Here is a 21,847-nt window from a genome sequence, read left to right as displayed (position 1 = left end):
CTCCCATTCAGGGGTCAGGAGCCAAGATCACGCTAGCATCCAGCAAGGCGTAACGTCCCCACAGGTGGGCCACGTGGCTGCCAAGTCCTGTGTGCCACTGACGTGTAGGGTTTTATGACACATCTGGGGGCCCTGTGCTGCACACTTCACATGCTTAAACTGGCCCACACGGTGCCCACAATTGCCCCTTTGAGCAGGTGTCATTTTCATCCCCAGTAAACAAGAAGGAAATGCATAAATATCTTTACCTTGAAGTTACACTCCGTGAAGACATGCAGGAGAGCACAAACGGAATAGTGTTTTCTTCTAAGAAGTATGATTAAATGGCATTAAGTGGAATGAAAAAACTAAACCACTCTCAGTTTATTACTTGGTAATATCAGTCTAGTGTACCTCTGATAAGCTCAGAACAGGGCTGTTTTGCCTGCCAGAGTGCCAGCACTTTGAGGCCTGAAGGCCCCATCCCTCCCAATCTCAGGCTATGTGATGGGGCTGCCTCCTAGCCCGGGTGGGCCACTGAGAGGGTGCCTGGGGAAGAGGATCTTTGGGGTACCAGAGCTGCCTGCTCCATTCTCCTCCCCCATGAGGCAGAGCCTCTGCAGTGAAGCCAAGAGATGGGGAGACCAGACTATTTTATCTGAGGCCCTCAATCCAGTTCTCCCTCAGCTTCCCTTTTGTGGTGTGAGGCAGTCTGAGTTGGATTTTGCCATTTGCTGGCGAAGGAGCTCTGGGGGAGGCTGCTGTTTACACTGTATGATTCATTTAGTCTTCAGAACTGCTCCAGGTGTGGGAGAAATTAGTCCCATTTTGCAGATGAGGAAAAGTGAGGCTCAGAAGGTACATGGGCAGAGGTTACACAGTGAACTTGGAGGAGGAAGGCCTTGGAACCTGGCTTTCTCTAATTCTCTACCTATCACCCACGTTGTGAAGAGAATATTCTGCAATTTGGAAGCCCGCCGAGCTTCCTCGGATTCCCTCTTCACTGGCTCTGAGGTGTCCGGAAGCACCCCGGGGGGCACCCTGTCACTCCGGCCCGTCCCTTCCGCCTTCCCACACAGACAGACACAGGTTTGGCGGCAGGAGTGTCTGGTGTTTAATCGCTGTTTGCGGCCTCCAGGAAGGGGGGTGCGGGGGAGGGGGAGAACCGACTCACTCCCCGTTTTTGGACGCTGCTGCCGCCGCCGCCGCCTCATTCACCTGGATTCTCCACTCCGACCGCGGACGCGCTGGGCGGCCGGCCCCTGGGTTCACAGTGGGGACCGCAGGGGCAGCTAGGGCGGGTCCCGGGAGGCGAGGTAGGCGGCCAGGGTAACCAGGGCGGCCGCGTACGTGCACACGCCCAGCCCGACGGCCAGGACCCCCAGCAGGAAGGCGCGGCGGGAGGCGGCCCCTGCCCCCTGGACGTCCCCCTTGGCCCAAGCCTTGTTGGTCTGTGGAGGCGTTGGACAGCGGTGACTCAGGTATCCCCTCATCCCACCCTGCTTCCCGCAGCCCGACCCCTCCCCCACCCAACACACCCACGTATTCATTCATATGTTCCAAAAACATAAGAGAGCAGCTACTGTGGGTCAGGCACAGTTGGGCACTGGGGATACTGGGTGATTAATGAAAATATGCATATATTACTATATGCCACAGTTCTAACTCGCTGAGCCTCACAATGACCCTGAGGCAGGAATTATTCGTTCCCATTTTACAGATGAGGAAAATGAGGCACCGGGAGTTTAAGTGGCTTGCCCACAACCTTACCAGAGGGTGGCAGGCCTAGGATTGGAGCTCAGGTTCTTAACCACCACTCTGGGCTGCCCTCTGTGAAAAATGCCTCATTTTACCCCTGAATGTTTCTATGTAAATCCTTTCTCCGTCACTTTTTTTTCCCCCCAAGCATGCCTCCTCTTTTTTTCTTTTCTTTCGAATGCATTTTTCTCTTCTCTATCCAACCCCCTCCCAGCTCCACCCACAGACTGACCTTCTGGGCCAGGCAGAAGGCGGCAATGCCCACGGGCCAGAAACAGCACAGCATGGAGAAGAGAGCCAAGCCAAGGTGGTCGTGGGGTAGGAGTGGGGAGAGAAGGCCGTCCCCATCCCAGTCCGAGTCACTGTCACTGGATGACACATCCTATGGGCAGGAGACAGCCTAAGTGGTCATCTCCACCCATCCTCCTTGCCCCACTGCTCCACTCCCCGTGCCCCCAAAGACACCAAGAGAGAAAAATGTTCCAAGAGGTAGGCCCTTCACTTGCCCACATCCTGGATCCCTCTGACGGGAAGCTCTGGACCCTGTCTCCAGAGAAAAGCGTCACCCACACTCAAAAGCTCTGAGTTCAGTTTCAAGCTCACAGGTCCACTCATGGATACTACAGCCGCTTATAAGCTCTGAGTTAAAAACCGCTGAAGTGGAGACAGAAACCAATGGAGACTGGAACCTGCAAAAAGATGGCGATTAGGGGAGCCAGCTCTGGTGGCCTAAATTACTAGGACAAACCTGCCTGCTGAAACTACAGGTTCTAGGTTAAAAATATATATATTTTAAATCTTGCATCAAATAGCTCACAAGACTTTAAGGAGTTACTGTAAAGCCAAAACTGAAGTGAAAATCAAGGTTACTTTAACAGAGAGGTCAAATGAACAGAGAAGGCCCCTTCCGCCCTGCAGGCATTTACCAATCCCATTTACCAATCCCTGAATGAAAAATTAACCTTTCGTTCAGACCTTGAACTAGATTAAAAATGATCTTTCACTGGTAGTACCCCCAGACAGCTGACAAAAGCAAACCAGATCCTCTCCTGAGGAAGGTACTTTCATTCTAGGCCTCAAAACAATTTTTCAAATACAGTGACCAGCGTGCAAAGATAACCAGGCAGACAGGAACCGTGGAGGAGAGCTAGGTAATAAGGCCCTCAAGGTCTTCAAATAATGGGCTTCTTTGACACAAACCATGTCAAAGGGACGCTTACTGCCACAGTGGGGCAGACCGTGTTTCCCAAGATGGCCACACCCATCTCTCCCCTCCCACATGCTCTTCCTACTGTGTGACTGATAATCTCATCAGGGGTGAGGTCTATGTCCACTTTCCTTGAGTCTGGGAAGGCTATGATTCATTTGTAATTGATAGAATGTGGTGGAAGTAATGCAACGCGACTTGCGAGCATAAGTCAGAAATGGTGAGGCAGCTTCTGCTTTGCTGAAACACTCCTGCCGGAGGCTGGAGGCACATAAGGAGTCTTGGCTGCCCTGAAGGCGCTGTGCTGTAAGCCCAAACCAGCCCACGTGGGGAGACTCCTGCAGAAGCCCTGAGACTACATTAAGAGAGAGTTTAGTCAACCAGACCCTAGCTGCTTCAGACCCTGACTGTTCCAGCTCTAGCCACTGGCTGACCGCAACCTCATGAAAGACCCTGAGGCAGAACCACCCAAGTCCTTCCCAAGTTCCCAACCCATGGAAACCATGAGCCATGATAATGATTGTTGTTGTTTTAAGCTACTAAGCTTTGGGGTGATTTCTTATGTGGCAATAGCAACTGGAAAACCATGTTTAGCAGATAAAAGACAAGCTTGACAATACGCACAAGGAATAAGAAATTATAAAAAATGGCATTAATTGGAAAAGAGAGAGAGAGAGACCAGGGCAAACAGAGGCACAGAGATGCATCGGCTTTGGAAAGACATGGACTGATAGAGAACAGGGAGGTCAGAAATCAGAGGGAAGACAAACAGACACAAAGGGAACAAAGATGAGAGATGAATCTGGAGAGAAAAAGGTAAAGAAGCCATGGGGGATGGAGAACAGGAAAAACCACACCTGGAAACCCTGGAAGGCCAAACGCAGTTGCGAAGTGAGACTCCAGGCCAGCAGCTGGCAGCTGGAGTTGGCCAGCAGCCTGCCGGATGTTGGCCACAGCTGGATTCACCTCCAGCCCCCTCCCCCAGCTCCCACTAAGGAGCCTACCTTAGTGGTCCTGCTCCTACCTCAAGGTCGGGGAGCCCTGGCTCCCCCAGTACAGCACTCACAGAAGGAAGAGATGGTGGCAGGAACTGCCAACCCCTCAGTGATTCTGCAAAGGCTGTCTCTCGAAAGGGAGGCCCTGGCTCAGGCTCGCCAGGCTTCTGGACAGGGGGCTCACCGCCTACACCCACCAGCAGAGGCTGTCGGAGATCTGGAAGACTGGGGTTGTCCATGGCTCGGGAGAGGCTCCCAGAGGGGCTTCCTGGGAGTAGGGGAAAGAAAAAGACAAGTTGTAGAAGTCTCACTTTTATCTTTCCCCTGACTCCTGGCTTTGGAGAGACTCCAGGCAGAGACGAGGTAGCTGAACCGTCCTCAGACCCATTTTACAGATAGTAAAACCGAGGCCCAGAGAGTAACAGAGGTTGGTCCAAGTTGTGAGGAGAACTCAGGACTCTGGACATTCAGTTCCAGGCTTCTCTCTCCTCAGGCAAAAACCACACACCTGTTGCACATTTATTCCAAACCATGCCTTACACACTTACTTGGCCCATGAACTACACACCCATCCTGGGTTGACACTCTCATCCCTCCCCCCCACACCCATCCCCAGTGATGCTTAGTTCACACACCGCCTGTGCCCCCAAGCCTGCACACTCTCAATACCTGCCACACATACCCATCCAGGCAAGCCCAGTCCCCACCTCCACCTGTGCACATCCACATCCCAAGGGACTGTTTGCCTACTTGCCCCAAACAACACGAGCTCCCAACGGTCTTACTCACTCACCCTAAATAACTCCTTGCACATTCATCCTAATCCCCCCAGCCTCAGATTCTCCCCAGAGGCACATATATGTACAGGCTTCCCACACATGCAGCCTGGACACTCTCCCCCGTCCCCATCACTTCCCTTGCACATCTGCCCAAACACCCGGGGCCACACACCCCTCTCTTTCTCCACCCACATCCATGGCCCACACTCACCCGCTCCGCTGACACCTCCTGTTTTACCACAATCCACCTTTGCACACTTCCCCCATAACACCACCAACCCACCACACAACTCAACCACGGAGACTATTCTCGCCCTCACAGTCCCCCTGCGGGGGTCCCCAAGTCTCCCGCCCTCAGTCCAAACCTGGCTTGAGCCGATTTCCTGGCCAAGGTTTTGCCTCCCTGTCCCCAGCGCCAGGACCCGGGAGAAGAGCGGTGCCCCCCCAGCTGCGCCTCTCACAGCCCACGGCTATAGGCCGGGACCTCCTGGGCTCTCCGCACCGACACCCTCCCCGATCCTGCCGCTCAGGGTGGGGGAACTCAGTGAGTCCCGCACTCCTAGGGGTCTGGGCCTCGGGGTACGGGGTCTGAGAGCTCCGCTGCGCGCCCCTCTCAGCGCCCCAGGCCCGCGGCGCGCAGGGGCGGGGCGGTGGGCTCCCGGGCTCCGCCCTCAGGGGAGGCCGGGGGGGGGGGGGGGGGGGGGGGGGGGAATGGGGCCTTGAAGGCCGACGTCAGCGCCAGGCGCTGGTCTTTGCCATCCCGGGTGCGGAGGAGCAGGCGGAGGTCTCCGAGGTCAGCGGGCCCTGACATCCCGAACCCAGACCCAAACGCTGCAGGACGGAGGAGGGGGCGCCCCGATTCTCCAGAGCCTTCCTGGCTTAGCCCTGCTTCCACCCCACTGCCCTCCCCCGTCCCCAACAGTAAAAACAGCAACCCCGGCTAACTGTGGGCACGGTTCTTAGTGCTTTACATGTACACGTACACGTTTATTCCCGAGAACGACCTAAGAGGCACTATCATTGATTGTCTTGTCGTGCCCAGGACGAAACGGGCACAGAGAGTTAGAACTTGCCTAAAAGCGTGCCGCCGGGTCACTGAGTGCAGCCTACGCCCGGCGCGGGGATTAGATACCCTAAGTTCATCAACGCACGGACTCCTCTCAGTAGCTGTATTTCTATCCCTATTAGGCAGTTAAGGAAACTGAGGCTCAGAGATGTGTGCTCACTTGGCCAAGGTAAACAACTGGTACTAGGACCGACCCGCAGATTGTAACCCAGGGCTGTATTTCTTGCCGGCCCAAGTGGAGGGGAGAAAGCAGAGGCAGAAGGTGCGACGGAGGCTTCCAGGGAAAGGGGCGGTGCTGGGAGTGGGCCAGGGATGGCGTGCTGCTTAGCAGGTGGTACAGGTGGTGGTTATGAGTCAGTGTTTGGACCCACACAGACCTGAGTTCCTTTACAGGCTCTTCAAAGCACTCGCTGTGTGACCTCTGGAAAATGGCATCACCTCTCTGAACTCCAATTTCTTCATCTGTGAAATGGCGTAAATACCCCCTGCCTCTTAGCTGTGATAACATATATAAAGCACTTAGGTGCCATAACAAATGTCCAACATTTGCCCCAAACTAGGCACTCTGAACGTGTTTGATGGTGTTTAGGAATATAATTGTTTACATCCATCTTCATCAGTCTAATTAAGGAACTCTTCTCGCCCAGCAGTCCTCCACCTCCTTCAGGGAGGCCACCCAGCTTGCACCGGCTTCTCTTTCTCGGAAGCCCTCCATCTCACCAGTCCCAGACAGCCAAACTGGAGGATTCCCTTCCTGATGTGGGGCAGGCCAGCGTTCCCTCGCTCCAGGGCTCTGGGGCTCCGTGCCAAGAGTCCAGACGCTGAAGCTGGTACAGGCCCCACTCCTGGGGAGAACAGACGGTGTCTGGAAGTGACCTTGGCTCAGCCAGAGTTTCTGGCAGACAACAGGCAGGGAGACCCACAGGAGCATAGATGAGAAGGAGAGGGGGCAGAACTGTTTAATGGGGAGAGACACCCTTGTTACTCTGTATCTCCTTAACCTCGCTCTTATCACTATGAAACATATTACACATTTCTGCTGGTTTGAATCCTCCCACCAGTGCCAGCTCCAGCTTGGCTGGGATTTGATCTCTTTTGTTTACTGCTGTGCCTCAGGGCCTAGAACAGTGCCTGGCCCCAAGCAGGACTTTGATACGTATTTGTAGGGTGAGGGCATGAATTCTCACCAGCCTCAGTTTTTTTACCAAATCCCTGAGCAATGTGGGTCCCTTCGACCCCCTAGGCCACCGTAGAGATTTATTCACTTCCAACAGATCTCTCTGGCCACCATCAGCCTCGTACAGTCTCCCCACCCCTTCCAGGATGTCACTAGAGGCCCAGGTCTCTTGGGGTTTGTGATGGTCCTGGAATATTAAACACAAAATTCCAGCCATTATCATCAACAGAAGCCTAAACCACTGAGTGAAAGTTTGATGAGGAACAGGATATTTATTTAGTCTCAAAGTACCCTCCCACAGATTACTTATTAATTACAAAGGAAAAAAAATAGTATTAACGGACAACACCAGCAGACACCACCTAAAACCAGGTGATAGAAGTTAACATCACCAGTATCGGGACAAATGAACATCGTGTGCCTCCTGATATGCACTGAAAAGGACACAACATCATTTCTGTGATGTTTTTCTGCCAAAAATGCATCATCCGAATTGAATCATGAGAAAACATGGGTCAAAGCCCAACTGAGGGACACTCTATAAAGTACTTGGTCTGTACACTTTAAAAATGTCAGTGTCATGAAAACCAAAACAATAACAAAAATTTAAAAGCTGGCAGCCAGTTCTAGATTAAAGGTGACTAAAGAAACATGACAGGGCTGCCCTGGTGGCGCAGTGGTTGAGTCGGCCTGCCGATGCAGGGGACGCGGGTTCGTGCCCCGGTCCAGGAAGATCTCACATGCCGCGGAGCGGCTGGGCCCGTAAGCCATGGCCGCTGAGCCTGTGCGTCCGGAGCCTGTGCTCCGCAACGGGAGAGGCCACAACAGTGAGAGGCCCGCGTACCGAAAAAAAAAAGAAAAAGAAACATGACAACTAAACAAAGTGTGATCCCGGATGGAAAGCAGATGGTGACAAGGTATGTTATTGGGACAATGGGAGAAATTTGAATATAAACTATAAATTAGATGATAGTTTTCTATCAATCTTAAACTGATACTTGGGGAAATGTTAAACTGGTATTATGGTCATATAGGAGAATCCCCTTGTTCTTAGGAGAATTTTACTAATATAATGTTATGAATTATATTTACGAATATAATATATTTGCATATGTGTGTATATGTGTGTGTGTGTGTGTGTGTATGTATGCAGAAAAGCAAGCAAAAGAATTGAACAAAACTTCACAGAAAGAGGAAATCCAAGGGAGAGGGGAACATTTAAAAAGTTACTCAACTAATCATTAGGGAAATGCAAATTAAAATCACAGTGCGATACCAATATATACCCACCAGAATGGCTAAATGAAAGAAGACACCACCAGGAAGTGTTGGTGAGGATACAGAGTGGGGAAACTCTCATACACTGCTGGTGGGCATCCAAATTGGTCCAACCACTAGGCAAACTGTTGGGCAGTTTCTACTATAGCTGAATGTATCCTATGACCCAGCAATTGCAGTCCAATCAGATATGAACATATGTCCACCAAAAAACAAATTCCCATCAACAGATGGATAAAGTGTAGCATCTTCACACAGAGGAAACTATATAGCAATGAGAATGAAAGAGCTACAGCCACATGCAATAGCATGGGATGAATTTCACAAACAAAACACTGAGCAGGGATTCCCTGGTGGCGCAGTGGTTGAGAGTCCACCTGCCGATGCAGGGGACACGGGTTCGTGCCCCGGTCCGGGAAGATCCCACATGCCGCGGAGTGGCTGGGCCCGTAAGCCATGGCCACTGAGCCTGCGCGTCCGCAGCCTGTGCTCCGCAACGGAAGAGGCCACAGCAGTGAGAGGCCCGCGTACCGCAAAAAAAAAAAAAAAAGCACCGAGCAAAAGACAGCAGACACAAAACAATGCATATTGCGAGATTTCATTTATATAAAGGACGAAAACAGGCAAAATTAATCCATATTGTTAGAAGTCCAGTTAGTGGTTTCCTTTGGGGGCATCGTGGAACAGGCATGAAGGGCATCCTGGAGGGGCTGGTCATGTTCTTTTCATGAACTGAGTTCTGGTTACCAGGTGTGTTCAGTTTATGAAATTTAATTCAGCTGTTCACTTATGATTTGTGCACTTTTCTGTACACTTCAAAACATTTATTTTTGAAAAAGAGCGAGTTAGATCTAAAGATATGGATAACTTTCCAAGATGTATCACTGAGTGAAAAATGCAAGATGTGGGAATTCCCTGGTGGTCCAGTGGTTAGGACTCAGCGCTTTCACTGCCGAGGGCCTGGGTTCAATCCCTGTCAAGGAACTAAGATCCCACAAGCTGTGCAGCGCCGCCAAAAAAAAAAAAAAGCAAGATGTAAAAGAATATGAACAGTCACTCTGTTAATCAGTACAGCACTTCCTCAAAAAGTTAAAAGTAGAATTATCATATGACTCAGCAATTCCACTTCTGGGTGTATACCCAAAAGAACTGAAATCAGGGTCTTTTTTTAAAAAATAAATTTAATAAATTTTTAAAATAAATTTATTTATTTATTTTTGGCTGTGTTGGGTCTTCGTTGCTGTGTGTGGGCTTTCTCTAGTTGTGGTGAAGGGGGTGCTACTCTTCATTGCAGTGTGCGTGCTTCTCACTGTGGTGGCTTCTCTTGTTGCGGAGATGGGCTCTAGGTGCGCAGGCTTCAGTAGTTGTGGCATGCAGGTTCAGTAGTTGTGGCACGCGGGCTTCAGTAGTTGTGGCACGCGGGCTCTAGAATGCAGGCTCAGTAGTTGTGGTGCATGGGCTTAGTTACTCTGTGGCATGTGGGATCTTCCCAGACCAGGGATCGAACCCACGTCCCCTGCGTTGGCAGGGCGATTCTTAACCACTGTGCCACCAGGGAAGTCCTGAAAGCATGGTCTTGAAGAGACATGTGTACACCCATGTTCATAGCAGCGTTATTCACAATAGCCAAAAGGTGGAAGCAACCCAACTGTACATCGACAGATGAATGGATAAAGCAAATGGGGTGTATATATAAAATGGGATATTATTTAGCCTTAAAAAGGAAGGAAATTCTTTGATGACCATTTTGTAGCGTATAGAAATACTGAATCATTATGTTGTGCACCTGGAACTAACATGGTGTTGTAGGTCAATCATACTTCAAAATAAATAAATAAAAATTGTCATATAATTAAAAACAAAAAAAAGGAAATTCTGACATGCACTACAGCATGGCTGATCCTTGAGGACATTATGCTAAATTATTCTAAATGAAATAAGCCAGTAATCAAAGGACAAATAATGATTCTACTCAGATGGGGCACCTAGAGTAGTCAAATTCATAGAAATAGAAAGTAAATAGGTGGTTTCCAGGGGCTAGAGGAAGGGAGGGATGGGGAGTTTTTGTTTAATGGGTACAGAGTTTCAGTTTTGCAAGATGAAAGGAGTTCTAGAGATTGGTTGCACAATTATGTGAATGTACTTAATGCCACTGAATTGTACACGTAAAGATGGTTAAAATGGTAAATTGTATGTTATGTGTATTTTATCACAGTTTTAAAAACTTTAAGAATAAAAAGTACAGGGACTTCCCTGGTGGTGCAGTGGTTAAGAATCCGCCTGCCAATGCAGGGGACATGGGTTCCAGCCCTGGTCTGGGAAGATGCCACATGCCGCGGAACAACTAAGCCTGTGCGCCACAACTACTGAGCCTGTGCTCTAGAGCCTGTGAGCCACAACTACTGAAGCCCGCGCGTCTAGAGCCCGTGCTCGGCAACAAGAGAAGCCACCACAATGAGAGGCCCGCGCACTGCAACTAAGAGTAGCCCCCGCTCACCGCAACTAGAGAAAGCCCGTGCGCAGCAACGAAGACCCAACACAGCCAAAAATAAATAATTAAGATCAATAAACTTTTTAAAAAAGAATAAAAAGTACATAAATATTCAGTGTGCTTCTCGTAAAAAAATGTAAAATATGCCATTTCAGTAACAACAACATAAACAATAAAAACCATCAATAATAACAAACATTTATAGTGCTTCTTATGTGCCAGGCCCTGCTCTAATTTTATTAGGCATTTGTATTCGTTATTATTGCTGCATAACAAATTATCCCCCAAAACTTAGTGGCTTAAAACAACAAACAGGGACTTCCCGGGTGGCGCAGTGGTTAAGAATCCTCCTACCAATGCAGGGGACAGGGGTTCGATCCCTGGTCCGGGAAGATCCCACATGCCGCGGAGTGACTAAGCCTGTGTGCCACAACTACTGAGCCTGCGCTCTAGGCCTGTGCTGTACAGCCCGCGAGCCACAGCTACTGAAGCCTGCACGCCCTAGAGCCCGTGCTCCGCAACAGGAGAAGCCACCCCTCGCCGCAACTAGAGAAAGCCCGCGCGCAGCAAAGAAGACCCAACACAGCCTAAATAAATAAATAAATAAACAAACATTTACCATCAGACAGTTTCTGTTGGTTAGGAATCTGTTGATGGCTTACCTGGCTGGTTCTCGCTCAGGGTGTCGTGAAGCTACAGTCAGCATGTTGGCCAGGTGCAACAGTCACTGGAAGATTTGATGTGGCTGAAAGATGTCCTTCCAAGATGGGTCACTCACATGGTGCTGGTTTGTTGGCACGGGGCCTCGGTTGTTCTCCATTTGGGTCTCTCCGCTGGCTGCTTCACTGCTGTCACAAATGGTGGCTGGTCTCTCTCAAAGTGAGCCATTCAATAGAGAGGTGGATGAAGAAGCCTCAATGCCTTTTATGGCTTAGTCTAAGAAATCACACAGCAACACTTCTACCATATTCTGCTGGTTAGAAGCAAGTTACAAAGTGCAGCCTATACTCAAGAGGAGGGAAATTAGGCTCCACCTAGTGAAAGAAGGAGTGTCAAAGAATCTGTGGACATATTTTAAAACAGCTTCATACATTCATTAAATCCTGACAATAATCTAACAAGGTGGGCACCATCACTCATTCTCACGTTACAGATGAGGAAACTAAGGTACAGAGAGGCTAAAGGTCACACAGAAGAGCTAGAGCTAAGACTTAAATCCAGTAGTTGAACTGGGAAGCATTTTATTAATCACTAATGTCAACCAATGGGAAAGAAACCAACTGAAGAAAAAAATATTTAAGAAGGAGCATTGTGTGAGACTTTTGTTTGTTTTTTGGCCATGCCACGTGGTATGCAGGATCTTAGTTCCCCAACCAGGGATCGAACTCCATGCCCGCTGAAGTGGAAGCGCAGAGTCTTATCCACTAGATCGCCAGGGAAGTCCCATGTACGGGACTTTGATGACTGGTTGGACGTGGTAAGTGATGGAGTTGAGGATGACACCCATAACCTCCATATTCCTTTGATACTGGGAGATGTGTACCCAAGAGAGGCAGGACAGCAGGAAGTTAAGAACATAAGGTGTGGGGACGGAGTAAGACAGAGCTATAATCAATTTGGGTTTTTTAAAAATAAATTTATTTATTTTTTATTTATTTTAATTTTGGCTGCGTTGGGTCTTCGTTGCTGCGCGTGGGCTTTCTCTAATTGCGGCGAGCGGGGGCTACTCTTTGTTGCGGCGCGCCAGCTTCTCATCGCCGGTGGCTTCTCTTGCTGCCGAGCTCAGGCTCTAGGCACGTGCGGGCTTCAGTAGCTGTGTGGCTCGCGGGCTCTAGAGCGCAGGCTCAGTAGTTGTGGTGCAGGAGCTTAGTTGCTCCGCGGCATGTGGGATATTCCTGGACCAGGGCTTGAACCCGTGTCCCCTGCGGGGGGATTCTTAACCACTGCGCCACCAGGGAAGCCCATCAATTTGGTTTAGGGCAAACGATTTTGCCCTAATTTCTTCATCTGAAGTAAGGCTGATAATTACCCACCCTGTGGGATATCTGTGAGGATTAAAGGAGATCATGGATGCAAAACAATCAGTTTATAGCTGCTGGCACGGAGAAATCACTCGATAAATGGTAGCTTTCAAATATACCTATTAGTGAAATATTATTGAATTGTATACCTATTGAATTATTTTATCTATATAAATACTATCCTATTGAAACGTTGCCCTCTCCCTATAACTTTCAGCTGGTGACTCTAACTTTTGCAGTCCCCGTTTTGCAAAAAGTAGAGGAATAAGTTCCTTTTGGACTCCCGGTCTGGGCTGGAGGAATAAGGCACGAACTACGGTGGGGAAGGCACCGGCTCAGGAAATCACAATGTGTGAGTGCCTCTGACTCAGTCATTCCCCTTGTGTCCATTACATGGATGCGATAACTGAGACCTAGAGCTGTGCAAGGTCACAAGTTACTGACAGAGTCCAGTCTTCAAAAACAGGATTTTTTGCAGATAAAGAGGCCTCAGTTCCTCATTTCTCAAACCCCTTCCCCCAACCCACCCCCTGCTTGCTCAGAATCAGCACTAACAGTGAAGGAAGTTGAATTTATCATTTCTTGAGGAGCTTGGAGGAATTCTAAAAAGGAACCCCCTCCCCAACTTCTCTGAATGAGGTTTTTTTTTTCCAGTTATGAGGCAGGGGGATGCACACAGTGATGTGAGGGAGATTTCCCCCCTGGCTCTGGCTCAAGTCTCTGACTTGTGGCCCCGATTGAGAGAGAGTTTTAGGGGGCACGGGACATCGATGGATTTGGTTATTCTGTTATGAGAGTACCTGGGACAAACAGTTGGTGCACAAACTTCCTCAGCCACGCTCAAGATGGCCACATAAGGCCACGCCGCAAATGGCTGAACCGTGGTTCGCGGTTGGAGAGACGCCTTTCCCAAAATGGAGAGGGGGGAAAGTGTCCATCACAGGTTAGCCCCGCCCCCACAGATTGCTAGGGCCAATTAGCGACCCGCAGGGCGGGGACAAGGCCAGGGGAGGAGGCTGCCGTTGCCCCAGCAACAACTAGGGAGCCGGGAGGCGGGCGCGGCTTCGGAGGGATTGGCGTCTCAGCAATCTTGCTGCCGGGAAGGTCCTGCGAGAGGCGCGAGCTAGGCCTGGGAAGTCAGCGCCTGCGGAGAGAGGGACAGGTCAGGTCCATGAACTCCAATCCCCGCTTTCGCCTCTCCTAACCGTTAGACGCTCTGAGGTAGGAATAACGCATGCGCGGGCTCAGAGGTGGAGCTAAGGTGCCCTGCACTTAGAACGCATGCGCCTCATGGCGGTGGGGGACGGAAATCTGACCCGAGGAGGCGGTGCTTTTGTGTTGTGGGCGGAGCCATGTTCCCCTGGGGCGGGACTTTCTGCTGCAATGAGCGGGATGAAAAGGTTACTTTAGAGGCAGGCAGAGTTAGATGCCAGCTCCTTGGAGCGTCCGTTTCTCGCCCCTCATTTTTCTGCGGCTCTCCTGGAGAGGCAGTTAGTATCATGGTTAAGACCGCAGCCTCAGTGGTTTGACGAAACTAGCTTGGAATCCCAAGTACTGCTCCTTACTTGGTGGGCCTCAGTTTTCCCATCTATTAGGTGGAGATAATTGTACACTTTTCTCATAAGGCTGTGATTATATTTTCCCCAGGGCCATGGCTGAGGTGCACGTGATTGGGCAGATCATGGGGGCCACCGGTTTCTCGGAAAGTAGCCTCTTCTGCAAGTGGGGCATCCACACAGGTATTCCCGGTTATGGTTCATTTCCCCACCAAGACCCCGGCAGCCTAGACGCCTCCACCTACTTTCCTTGATCCCCTGACCTCAGTCCCTGATCCTCAGCTTCCATGGGCTCTCAGGACTCCTAACCCTGACCACGCTTTGTTCATGTGAATCTCAGGCTCCCTTCTTATTATCCCTTCCCATCCCATCTCTGGGGACTCAGACTCCCACTCTCTCAACACACATTCCCTAAGGATATGAGACTATAGGCCGGACCCACCCAGCTACCCCAGCACACACTCCCTGTCCTCAAAACACTTGACAGCGGTAACGACACTGCTTGGACTTCATTCACTGTCTTAGGGCTGCTCTGGTGCCTCCCCCATCTTAACTCTTTGCTTAACCATCTCCATTTATTGAGCTCTTAATGTAAAATGGAAGTTTCCATCTTGAAATGAAGAGGAGAGGCCACCCTCCTGTATTCATGTTTCTCTGTGAGAATGTAGGAACCCTGTTCTGACAGTTATCCAAGTCCATCCACACAGGCCCAGAAGGACCTTGGAGGTCTCAATTTTCACGCCTCTCCATTGGAGGCAGTGTGGTGTGGTGGGTGGTGTGATGGCTAGGGCCACAGGCCACCAGGTGGCCACCAGGTCTGGGCTCAAATACAAACTCCCTTGCCTATTGATTGGGAGCCTTTGGACTTGACCTCTCTGAGCCTCAGTTTCCTTGTCTGAAAATGAAGCTAATGGCAGCCGAGGCAGCAGAGTGCTGAGGTTAAGAGCACAGACTGCCTGGGTTTCAAAACCAGCTCTTGCTTATTAATTATGTGACCCTGGCCACTTGTCTTTGCCTCGATTTCCCTGTCTATGAAATGGGAATAATAACACTACCTCATGGGGTTGCTGTGAGGACTAAATGAATATCAGTAGCACTTAGAAGAGGGCCTAGACTTGTAAGGCCTCAGTAAGTGTTTGCCTGGCTTGTGTAAAAATTGGATGGGCTCTTGTTCCTGAAGCCCTAGGTATGTTGCCTAGTACAGATAAGTGCCCAAGAAATGAGTGTGGCCATTGCCATCATCATCTTTTCAGGCCTGGGGTTCTTTGCGATTTCACTGGTGGGTAGGTTGGTGGTTGAGATTCCCTGGGAAATTGGGATCCTCCAGCTGAGCAAATAAGAAGCAAGGCCTGGAATCAGACTTGGTTTCCAGTACCCTCTTCCACTCACTTGCTCTGTGACCTGGCAAGTGCTAGTCCCTCTCGCAGCCTCAGTTTTCTTATCTGTAAAGTGTGACTCTTTGTCCTTCGTAGGGGTGTTAGGAAGTCTTGTACGTGAGGATCCTGACCGAAGGCTTGGTGCTCTCCTCACCTGGCCTGCAAGGGAGTAGTAACCAACATGATTTTTATTATTTCAGGGGGCTCTTGGTCAGGGAGAAGCGGGGTAGGGGGCAGTTAATCCAATAGAGAGCCAAGGCGCGGTCAGATAAAGGGCTTGGTCTCTGCCTTCAGTCAGAGCTCCATTTGAGGGATTTCCCAGGCGGTCCAGTGGTTAAGACTCCGAGCTTCCCCTGCAGGGGACACGGGTTCAAGCCCTGGTCGGGGAACTAAGATCCCACATGTGGCGTGGCATGGCCAAAAAAAAAAAATAACGAAAACCTAAAAACGAAAGCAGAGCTCCATTTGAATCAGCTCCACCATGGGACCTTGGTCTGCTGCGGTCCTGCTGTAGCCCCAGCATGGAGAACAGTGCTTGGCACAGAGTAGGTGTTCAGTAAAGGTTTGTGGAATGAAAGGTAAAGATTTCTTTACCTGTAAAATGGGGATTGTATTAGCCCCCACCTCCTAGGATCATTTATTTGTCCAAAACAAACATTTATTGAACACCTTCTGTGTACCAAGATCTGGGTTTGAGGTTCTAGGGATCCAGTAGTTTACTACATCCCTGCTCTCTTGGGGCTCACAGCAGGGGAGACAGAAAAGAAATAAGCAGGTAAAGACGTGAGTGCAATGATTACAGGTAGTGTACTAGGTACTAGGAAGAAATGAGATGAGAGATGATGTGAGAGGGACTGGTTAGTTTTGGGATAGGAGGGTGAGGGAGAACCCCTCTGTGAAAGTGGCACTTGAGCTGATCCCTGAAGGATGAAAAAAAGCCAGGCATAGGGACATCCAGGAGCAGAGTTTTCTGGGCAGAGGGAACAGCCAGTGCAAAGGCCCTGAGGAGGGGAAAGAAATAGGACCATTGAGGCTAGAGGGTGGTGAGGAATGGGGAAAGTGATGGGAGATGAGTTCAGAAAGGGGTTGGGGGGGGCACAGGCCAGGCCATGTAAGGCCTTGTAGACTCTCCTCCTGTGGAGGAGAGTCTGTAAACTGGGGGTGGGGTGGGGATTAAGAGTCCCAGAGGGTGGATTAAATGAATTCATTACTAAAGCGCTTAGCGCAGCGTCTGGCATTTAGTAAGCAGTCGGTGCACTTTTGCTATTATCACCCTCAGTAGGATTGCTATTACGACGCACCGTTCACGATTTGCTCTGTGCTTCTGCTTGTGAAGGAGCGCCTCAGCTCCATCTTAGTCCTTGGACTAGGCCTCTAAGCATGGGGTGAGAATAGTAGTAAAATGATCCCCGGCACTCATCCGGCACTCACTATGCCCCAGACACTGTTCTCAGTGCCTCGTTTGTATTAACTCATTTAACCTTCTCACAAGCCTGGGAGGAATGCATTATTATTACACCCACCTTACAGATGGGAAGACGGAGGCAGAGAAAGGTAACTGGCCCAAGGTTGCATGGGCAGGAAGAAGTAGTGCCAGGATTTGTACCCAGACATTTGGCTCCAGGGTCCATGCTTTGCAACCCTCTGCTCCCCAGTGCCAGGGAGAAATGGGGTCCTATAGCCACAGTGGGATCCCCTTCCTGATGGCTGCCTCCCACCCCGCCCTGCCTCATCCGTGTCCTGGCTCTCACTGCAGGGGCAGCATGGAAGCTCCTGTCAGGCGTGCGGGAGGGCCAAACACAGGTGGACACCCCCCAGATAGGGGACATGGCCTACTGGTCCCATCCCATCGACCTGCACTTTGCCACCAAAGGCCTACAAGGTGAGTTCCCGGCCTGGGCCCCAGGCTAGACTAAGGGGAGGTGGGTTAGAGGTACTCAGTGCTGCGGGGACTGGAAACATCAAGTGCTGTTCCTGCCCCCATGCCCTTTGGGTCCCTTTCCTGACCAGGCTTGGCCCTGGAGAGGGTGAGCTGAGGCCTCCCCAGGCCGGCTGTAGAGTGCATTAGGAGTGGGGCAGAGGCAGGGGTGGACGGGGCAAGGTCAAGGGGAGAGCCAGGGGGAGAGGGAGGTGGCTTTCACAGAGACAAAGCAAGAGAGTCTTCAATCAGCAGGAAGCTGGGAGGGGTTATGAGAGAGAGAGGTGAGGGCTGGTGGCTATTTTGCAGGTAGGGCTCCTCAGCTGCTCAGAGGGGAGATGAATACGTGGGGGAGGAGGGGTATCAGAAAACCTCTTCTGGCAGAACATTTGGGTCATTAAAGAGGGGTGGGGCTTCCCTGGTGGCACAGTGGTTGAGAGTCCGCCTGCCGATGCAGGGGAAGTGGGTTCGTGCCCTGGTCCGGGAAGATCCCACATGCCGCGGAGCGGCTGGGCCCGTGAGCCATGGCCGCTGAGCCTGCGCGTCCGGAGCCTGTGCTCGGTAACGGGAGAGGCCACAACAGTGAGAGACCCGCGTACCGCAAAAAAAAAAAAAAAAAAAAAAAAGAGGGGTGGATTCCAGGAAATAGCCTAGGTAAATATGCCATATATTTCTACCATATAAATAATAGTTACTGAGTGCCTGCCCTGTGTCAGGTGAAGCCAGGGAGATATCAGTGATTGAGACAGCTCCCCAGCCCTGTCCCCACACAGTTCATCATCCCTTGGGAGAGACAGAGCTGCCCTCAGACAGTGGTAACCCAGAGTGGGCAGGACTGGTATGGGGGATCTTGAAGGGCTATGGGAGGCCAGCGGAGGTGCCTGACCCTGCTGGGGGGTTCAGGGAGGGCTTCCTGGAGGAGGGGGATGTTTGAGCTTTGCTGTGAAAGGACAGTAGGAGCTATTAAAACAGAAAGATGAAAGAGGGTTCTGGGGAGAAAACCATATGTGGATGCCTCAAGGGGGAAAGTGAGCCAGGGGCGTTTGGAGGACCGACGGAGAGCAGGAGGACTGCGGGGGGTGAGGTGGCAGGGGACAGGGGACAGGGGACAGGGGACAGGCCATTGCAAGGCCTTGAATGCCAGGCCGCAGAGTGGAGGCCATATCCTGAAGGCACTGGGGAGCCAGAGCAGGCAATTGACAAGTCAGGTTTTGCTTTTAAGAGATCCCTCTGGCTGCCTTGTGGGTGATGGATTGGAAAGTGAGGCAGGCAACAGTCCTTTCAGCTCTTAAGGACCCCGAGTCTCTGAATGTGGGCATCATCCTTGCCTCCTCTTTTCTCCTACCCGCCCCAATTTTGTCCATCAGGAAATCCCATTAGCCCCACCGTTGAAATGAATCCTGAATCCCACCACTCCCCCTACCCTCTTCCCAGCACCCCGATCTGTCCACCCTCACCGCTCACTGGGCTATTACAGTAGCCTCTTTACTGGTATTCCCACCTCAGCCCCATAAGTCTGTCCCCCTGTGAACACCTAAGTTAGGTAACATTCCTCCTCTGCTCAGAACCCTCTGTGGTCCCCATCTCACTCAGGGTAAAAGGCAAAACCTTACCATGGATCACAAGGCCCTGCTCAATCTGATTCTGTCACCTCCTCCCCCTCTCCCCCATCTCACTCTGCTCCAGCCACATCGGCCCCACCAGGCAGCTCCCACCTCAGGGCTTTTGCATTAGCTATTCCCTCTGCTGGGAGCGTTCTTCCCTAGATATCCACATAGCCCCCACTCCCTCTCCTCCTTTAAGCATTCACCCAGATGTCACCTTCTCAGGAAAGTTTTGCTTGATCACCCCCTTTCTAAAACCGCATGCCACGACTTCCCTGGTGGCCCAGTGGTTAAGACTCCACGCTCCCACTGCAGGGGGCCCGGGTTTGATCCCTGGTCAGGGAACTAGATCCCACATGCATGCCGCAACTAAGAGTTCGCATGCCACAACTAAGGAGCCTGCCTGCTGCAACTAAGACCCAGTGCAACCAAATAAATAAATATTAAAAAAACAAAAACAGAAAGAAAAACTGCATGCCTACCCCCACCGTACCTAGCTTGTTTTTCTTCAGAGCAGTTATCACCATCTGACGTACCCTATAATTTGTGTATTTACTGTGTTCGTTGTTCAAGACGTCAGCTGCACAAGGGCAGGAATTTTTGTCTGCTCTGTTCACTGCTGTGTCTCCAGCTTCTAGAACAGGGCCTAGCACGGAGGGACTCAGAAAGGAGGGTGAAATGGAGCTGGGTCTCCAAGGGCTTTGCCTACAGGCTGAGGAGCTGAATTATATTCTGAGTGAGGACACTGGGAAACCTATGGAAGGGAGAGAAAGATGCTTCCAGCTGCCAGGTGAAAGTTGGATTGGAGGGAGCAGGAAAGAAGGCCCTGAGGCCAGAAAAGAGGACAGGGTGTGGCCACGGGGAGGGAAGGAAGGAGGGAGGCATCGAGGACAAGGCCCAACATACTCACCTGGGGACTGGGCTCCCCTGAGACGGGGACACAGAGGAAGAGGCCACGGAGAGGGAAGTCAACAGATGCCAGACCTAAAGGGCCTTGAATGTTCAGGTCGGACTTTATACTGAGTGCACTGGGGAATCATAGAAGGGTTTTGAGCAGGGGAGGAATACGGATTCAGAAGGATCCCTTTGGCTGCTCTGTGGGGGTAGGAGTCCAGAGAGGAGGCTGGGGCAGAAACCTGGCGGGGAAGGACGGGCCTGGGATCTCCAGGAGCTCCTGCTGGGCTGTACCCATCCCACTTTGCCTCCCTCCCTCCTATGCTGCAGGTTGGCCCCGACTCCATCTCCAGGTATGGTCCCAGGACAGCTTCGGCCGCTGCCAGCTTGCAGGCTACGGCTTTTGCCATGTGCCCAGCAGTCCAGGCACCCACCAGCTGGACTGCCCGACGTGGCGGCCCCTAGGCAGCTGGCGGGAGCAGCTGGCAAGGGCCTTCGTGGGTGGCGGGCCTCAGCTGCTGCACGGAGATGCCATCTACAGTGGGGCTGACCGCTATCGCCTGCACACTGCTGCCGGTGGCACCGTGCACCTTGAGCTGGGCCTGCTGCTGCGCCACTTCGATCGTTATGGCGTCGAATGCTGAAGGACCCTGTGTGGACCGCTGGCCCCCAGCCATATCTCTGGACACCCGGTGAGGGGCAGGATGGCACAGGGGTCAGAAGCATGGGCTCTGGAGACTGTCAGACCTGACCCCAGCCAAGACTGGTGTGGCTTCTATCCTGACTAGCATCTCAAGCCCAGTGGCTGCCCCTCCCAGGTCCAGTTTCCCCATCTGTAAAATGGGGGCAGTAAATGTGTGGGCTCACAGGGGTTGGGTGCAGAGAAGCTGTTGGCACATGGAAGGGCTCAGTAAAGGAGAGCAGTTCTTTCAGATGCGAGTGCTTTTCTGACCTTCATCTGTTGGATGTCCAGTGCCCCATCCTCTCACTGTCACCCTCCTTCCTCAGGCCCCCTTCCCCTGTCCTCTGCCTCAACCTCTGACCCCCTCCCCACGCTGGGTGATGCTCTTATGGCCCCCACTCCTTGGGGGTCCCCCTCCTCTGTGCCCCTCTCCCCACTGGCTCCCTGTCTTCTGGCTGAGCCTCTCCCCCACTGCCCCAGCTTCCCACTCTCCACTCGGGGTGGTCGTCCTCGGATTCCCTGTACCTGCGTCCCCATCCTCTGACTGAGCCCTCCCCGCCAGGTCTTTATTCCCTCGGTGACCCTCGCACAGTCCTCAAAGCCACACGCAGCACAGCCGCCCGCTTTGGTAGCGCTCAGCCGCCAGGAGGCAGCACCCTGTTGGTGGGGCGGAGCCGGGTGCCCGCCCCCTCCCCCCAGGGCTTAAGGGACCCCCCTCGGAGCCCGCCCACGCGAGATGAGGACGGTGGACCGGCCCCCCCCCATGCCCTCCCCCTGAGGGCCGCCCCCGCCCCGCGCGCTTCCTGGGTGGGGCCGGGGCGGCTTCAAAAACCCCCCGCCGCCCCAGCCGGTCGCCGCCGCCGCCGCCCTTCGCGCCCCAGGCCGTCCCACTCCCTTCCTCCCGCCGCGGATCCGCCAGACAGCGAGGCCCCCGGCCGGGGGCAGGGGGGACGCCCCCTCCGGGGCACCCCCCCGGCTCGAAGCCGCCCGCGGGGCCGGCCTCAGCCGGGAACGGAGGAAGGAGCCGCCGAGGAGCAGCCCAAGGCCCCAGAGTCTGAGACGAGCC

The 21,847-nt window shown here is 52.1% G+C and overlaps 2 protein-coding genes across 3 annotated transcripts; one reads left to right on the top strand and one right to left on the bottom strand.

Moving 5' to 3' along the window:
• Window positions 1–1,083: 1,083 nt before the first annotated feature.
• Window positions 1,084–5,296, bottom strand: TMEM91 (transmembrane protein 91). The gene is made up of 3 exons (XM_027079636.1): window positions 3,969–5,296; window positions 1,970–2,119; window positions 1,084–1,430 (listed from the first exon to the last, which is right to left on the bottom strand). The coding sequence occupies exons 1-3, from the start codon at window positions 4,176–4,178 to the stop codon at window positions 1,272–1,274; spliced, it is 519 nt and encodes a 172-aa protein (XP_026935437.1). The 5' UTR covers window positions 4,179–5,296; the 3' UTR covers window positions 1,084–1,271.
• Window positions 5,297–13,785: 8,489 nt separating this feature from the next.
• Window positions 13,786–21,031, top strand: B9D2 (B9 domain containing 2). 2 transcript variants are annotated; one of them, XM_027079628.1, is made up of 4 exons: window positions 13,786–13,913; window positions 14,399–14,490; window positions 17,440–17,565; window positions 20,430–21,031. In XM_027079628.1, the coding sequence occupies exons 2-4, from the start codon at window positions 14,403–14,405 to the stop codon at window positions 20,741–20,743; spliced, it is 528 nt and encodes a 175-aa protein (XP_026935429.1). In that variant the 5' UTR covers window positions 13,786–13,913; window positions 14,399–14,402; the 3' UTR covers window positions 20,744–21,031. The 2 variants fall into 2 exon arrangements, with proteins under 2 accessions (XP_026935429.1, XP_026935428.1); XM_027079627.1 differs by having other exon boundaries at window positions 13,829–13,972.
• The last annotated feature ends 816 nt before the right edge of the window (window positions 21,032–21,847 follow it).

Source organism: Aethalodelphis obliquidens, unplaced genomic scaffold (genome assembly GCF_003676395.1).
Source record: "Aethalodelphis obliquidens isolate GAN/ISIS:26980383/991018 unplaced genomic scaffold, ASM367639v1 scaffold43, whole genome shotgun sequence".
NCBI lineage: Eukaryota > Metazoa > Chordata > Mammalia > Artiodactyla > Delphinidae > Aethalodelphis > Aethalodelphis obliquidens.
Note: the sequence above shows the minus strand (reverse complement) of the source record. Positions and strands in the feature narration are given on the sequence as shown.

What these genes read in the sequence shown, in the direction of transcription:
- TMEM91 (XM_027079636.1), bottom strand. Translation starts at nt 4,178, where the DNA reads ATGGACAACCCCAGTCTTCCAGATCTCCGACAGCCTCTGCTGGTGGGT. An exon ending in CAGGGCTCCCCGACCTTGAG is followed by an intron (nt 2,120 to 3,968) that starts GTAGGAGCAGGA and finishes TCCTGCCCATAG; the next exon opens with GATGTGTCATCCAGTGACAG. An exon ending in CCTTCTGCCTGGCCCAGAAG is followed by an intron (nt 1,431 to 1,969) that starts GTCAGTCTGTGG and finishes ACGCCTCCACAG; the next exon opens with ACCAACAAGGCTTGGGCCAA.
- B9D2 (XM_027079628.1), top strand. Translation starts at nt 14,403, where the DNA reads ATGGCTGAGGTGCACGTGATTGGGCAGATCATGGGGGCCACCGGTTTC. An exon ending in CAAGTGGGGCATCCACACAG is followed by an intron (nt 14,491 to 17,439) that starts GTATTCCCGGTT and finishes CTCTCACTGCAG; the next exon opens with GGGCAGCATGGAAGCTCCTG. An exon ending in TGCCACCAAAGGCCTACAAG is followed by an intron (nt 17,566 to 20,429) that starts GTGAGTTCCCGG and finishes CCTATGCTGCAG; the next exon opens with GTTGGCCCCGACTCCATCTC.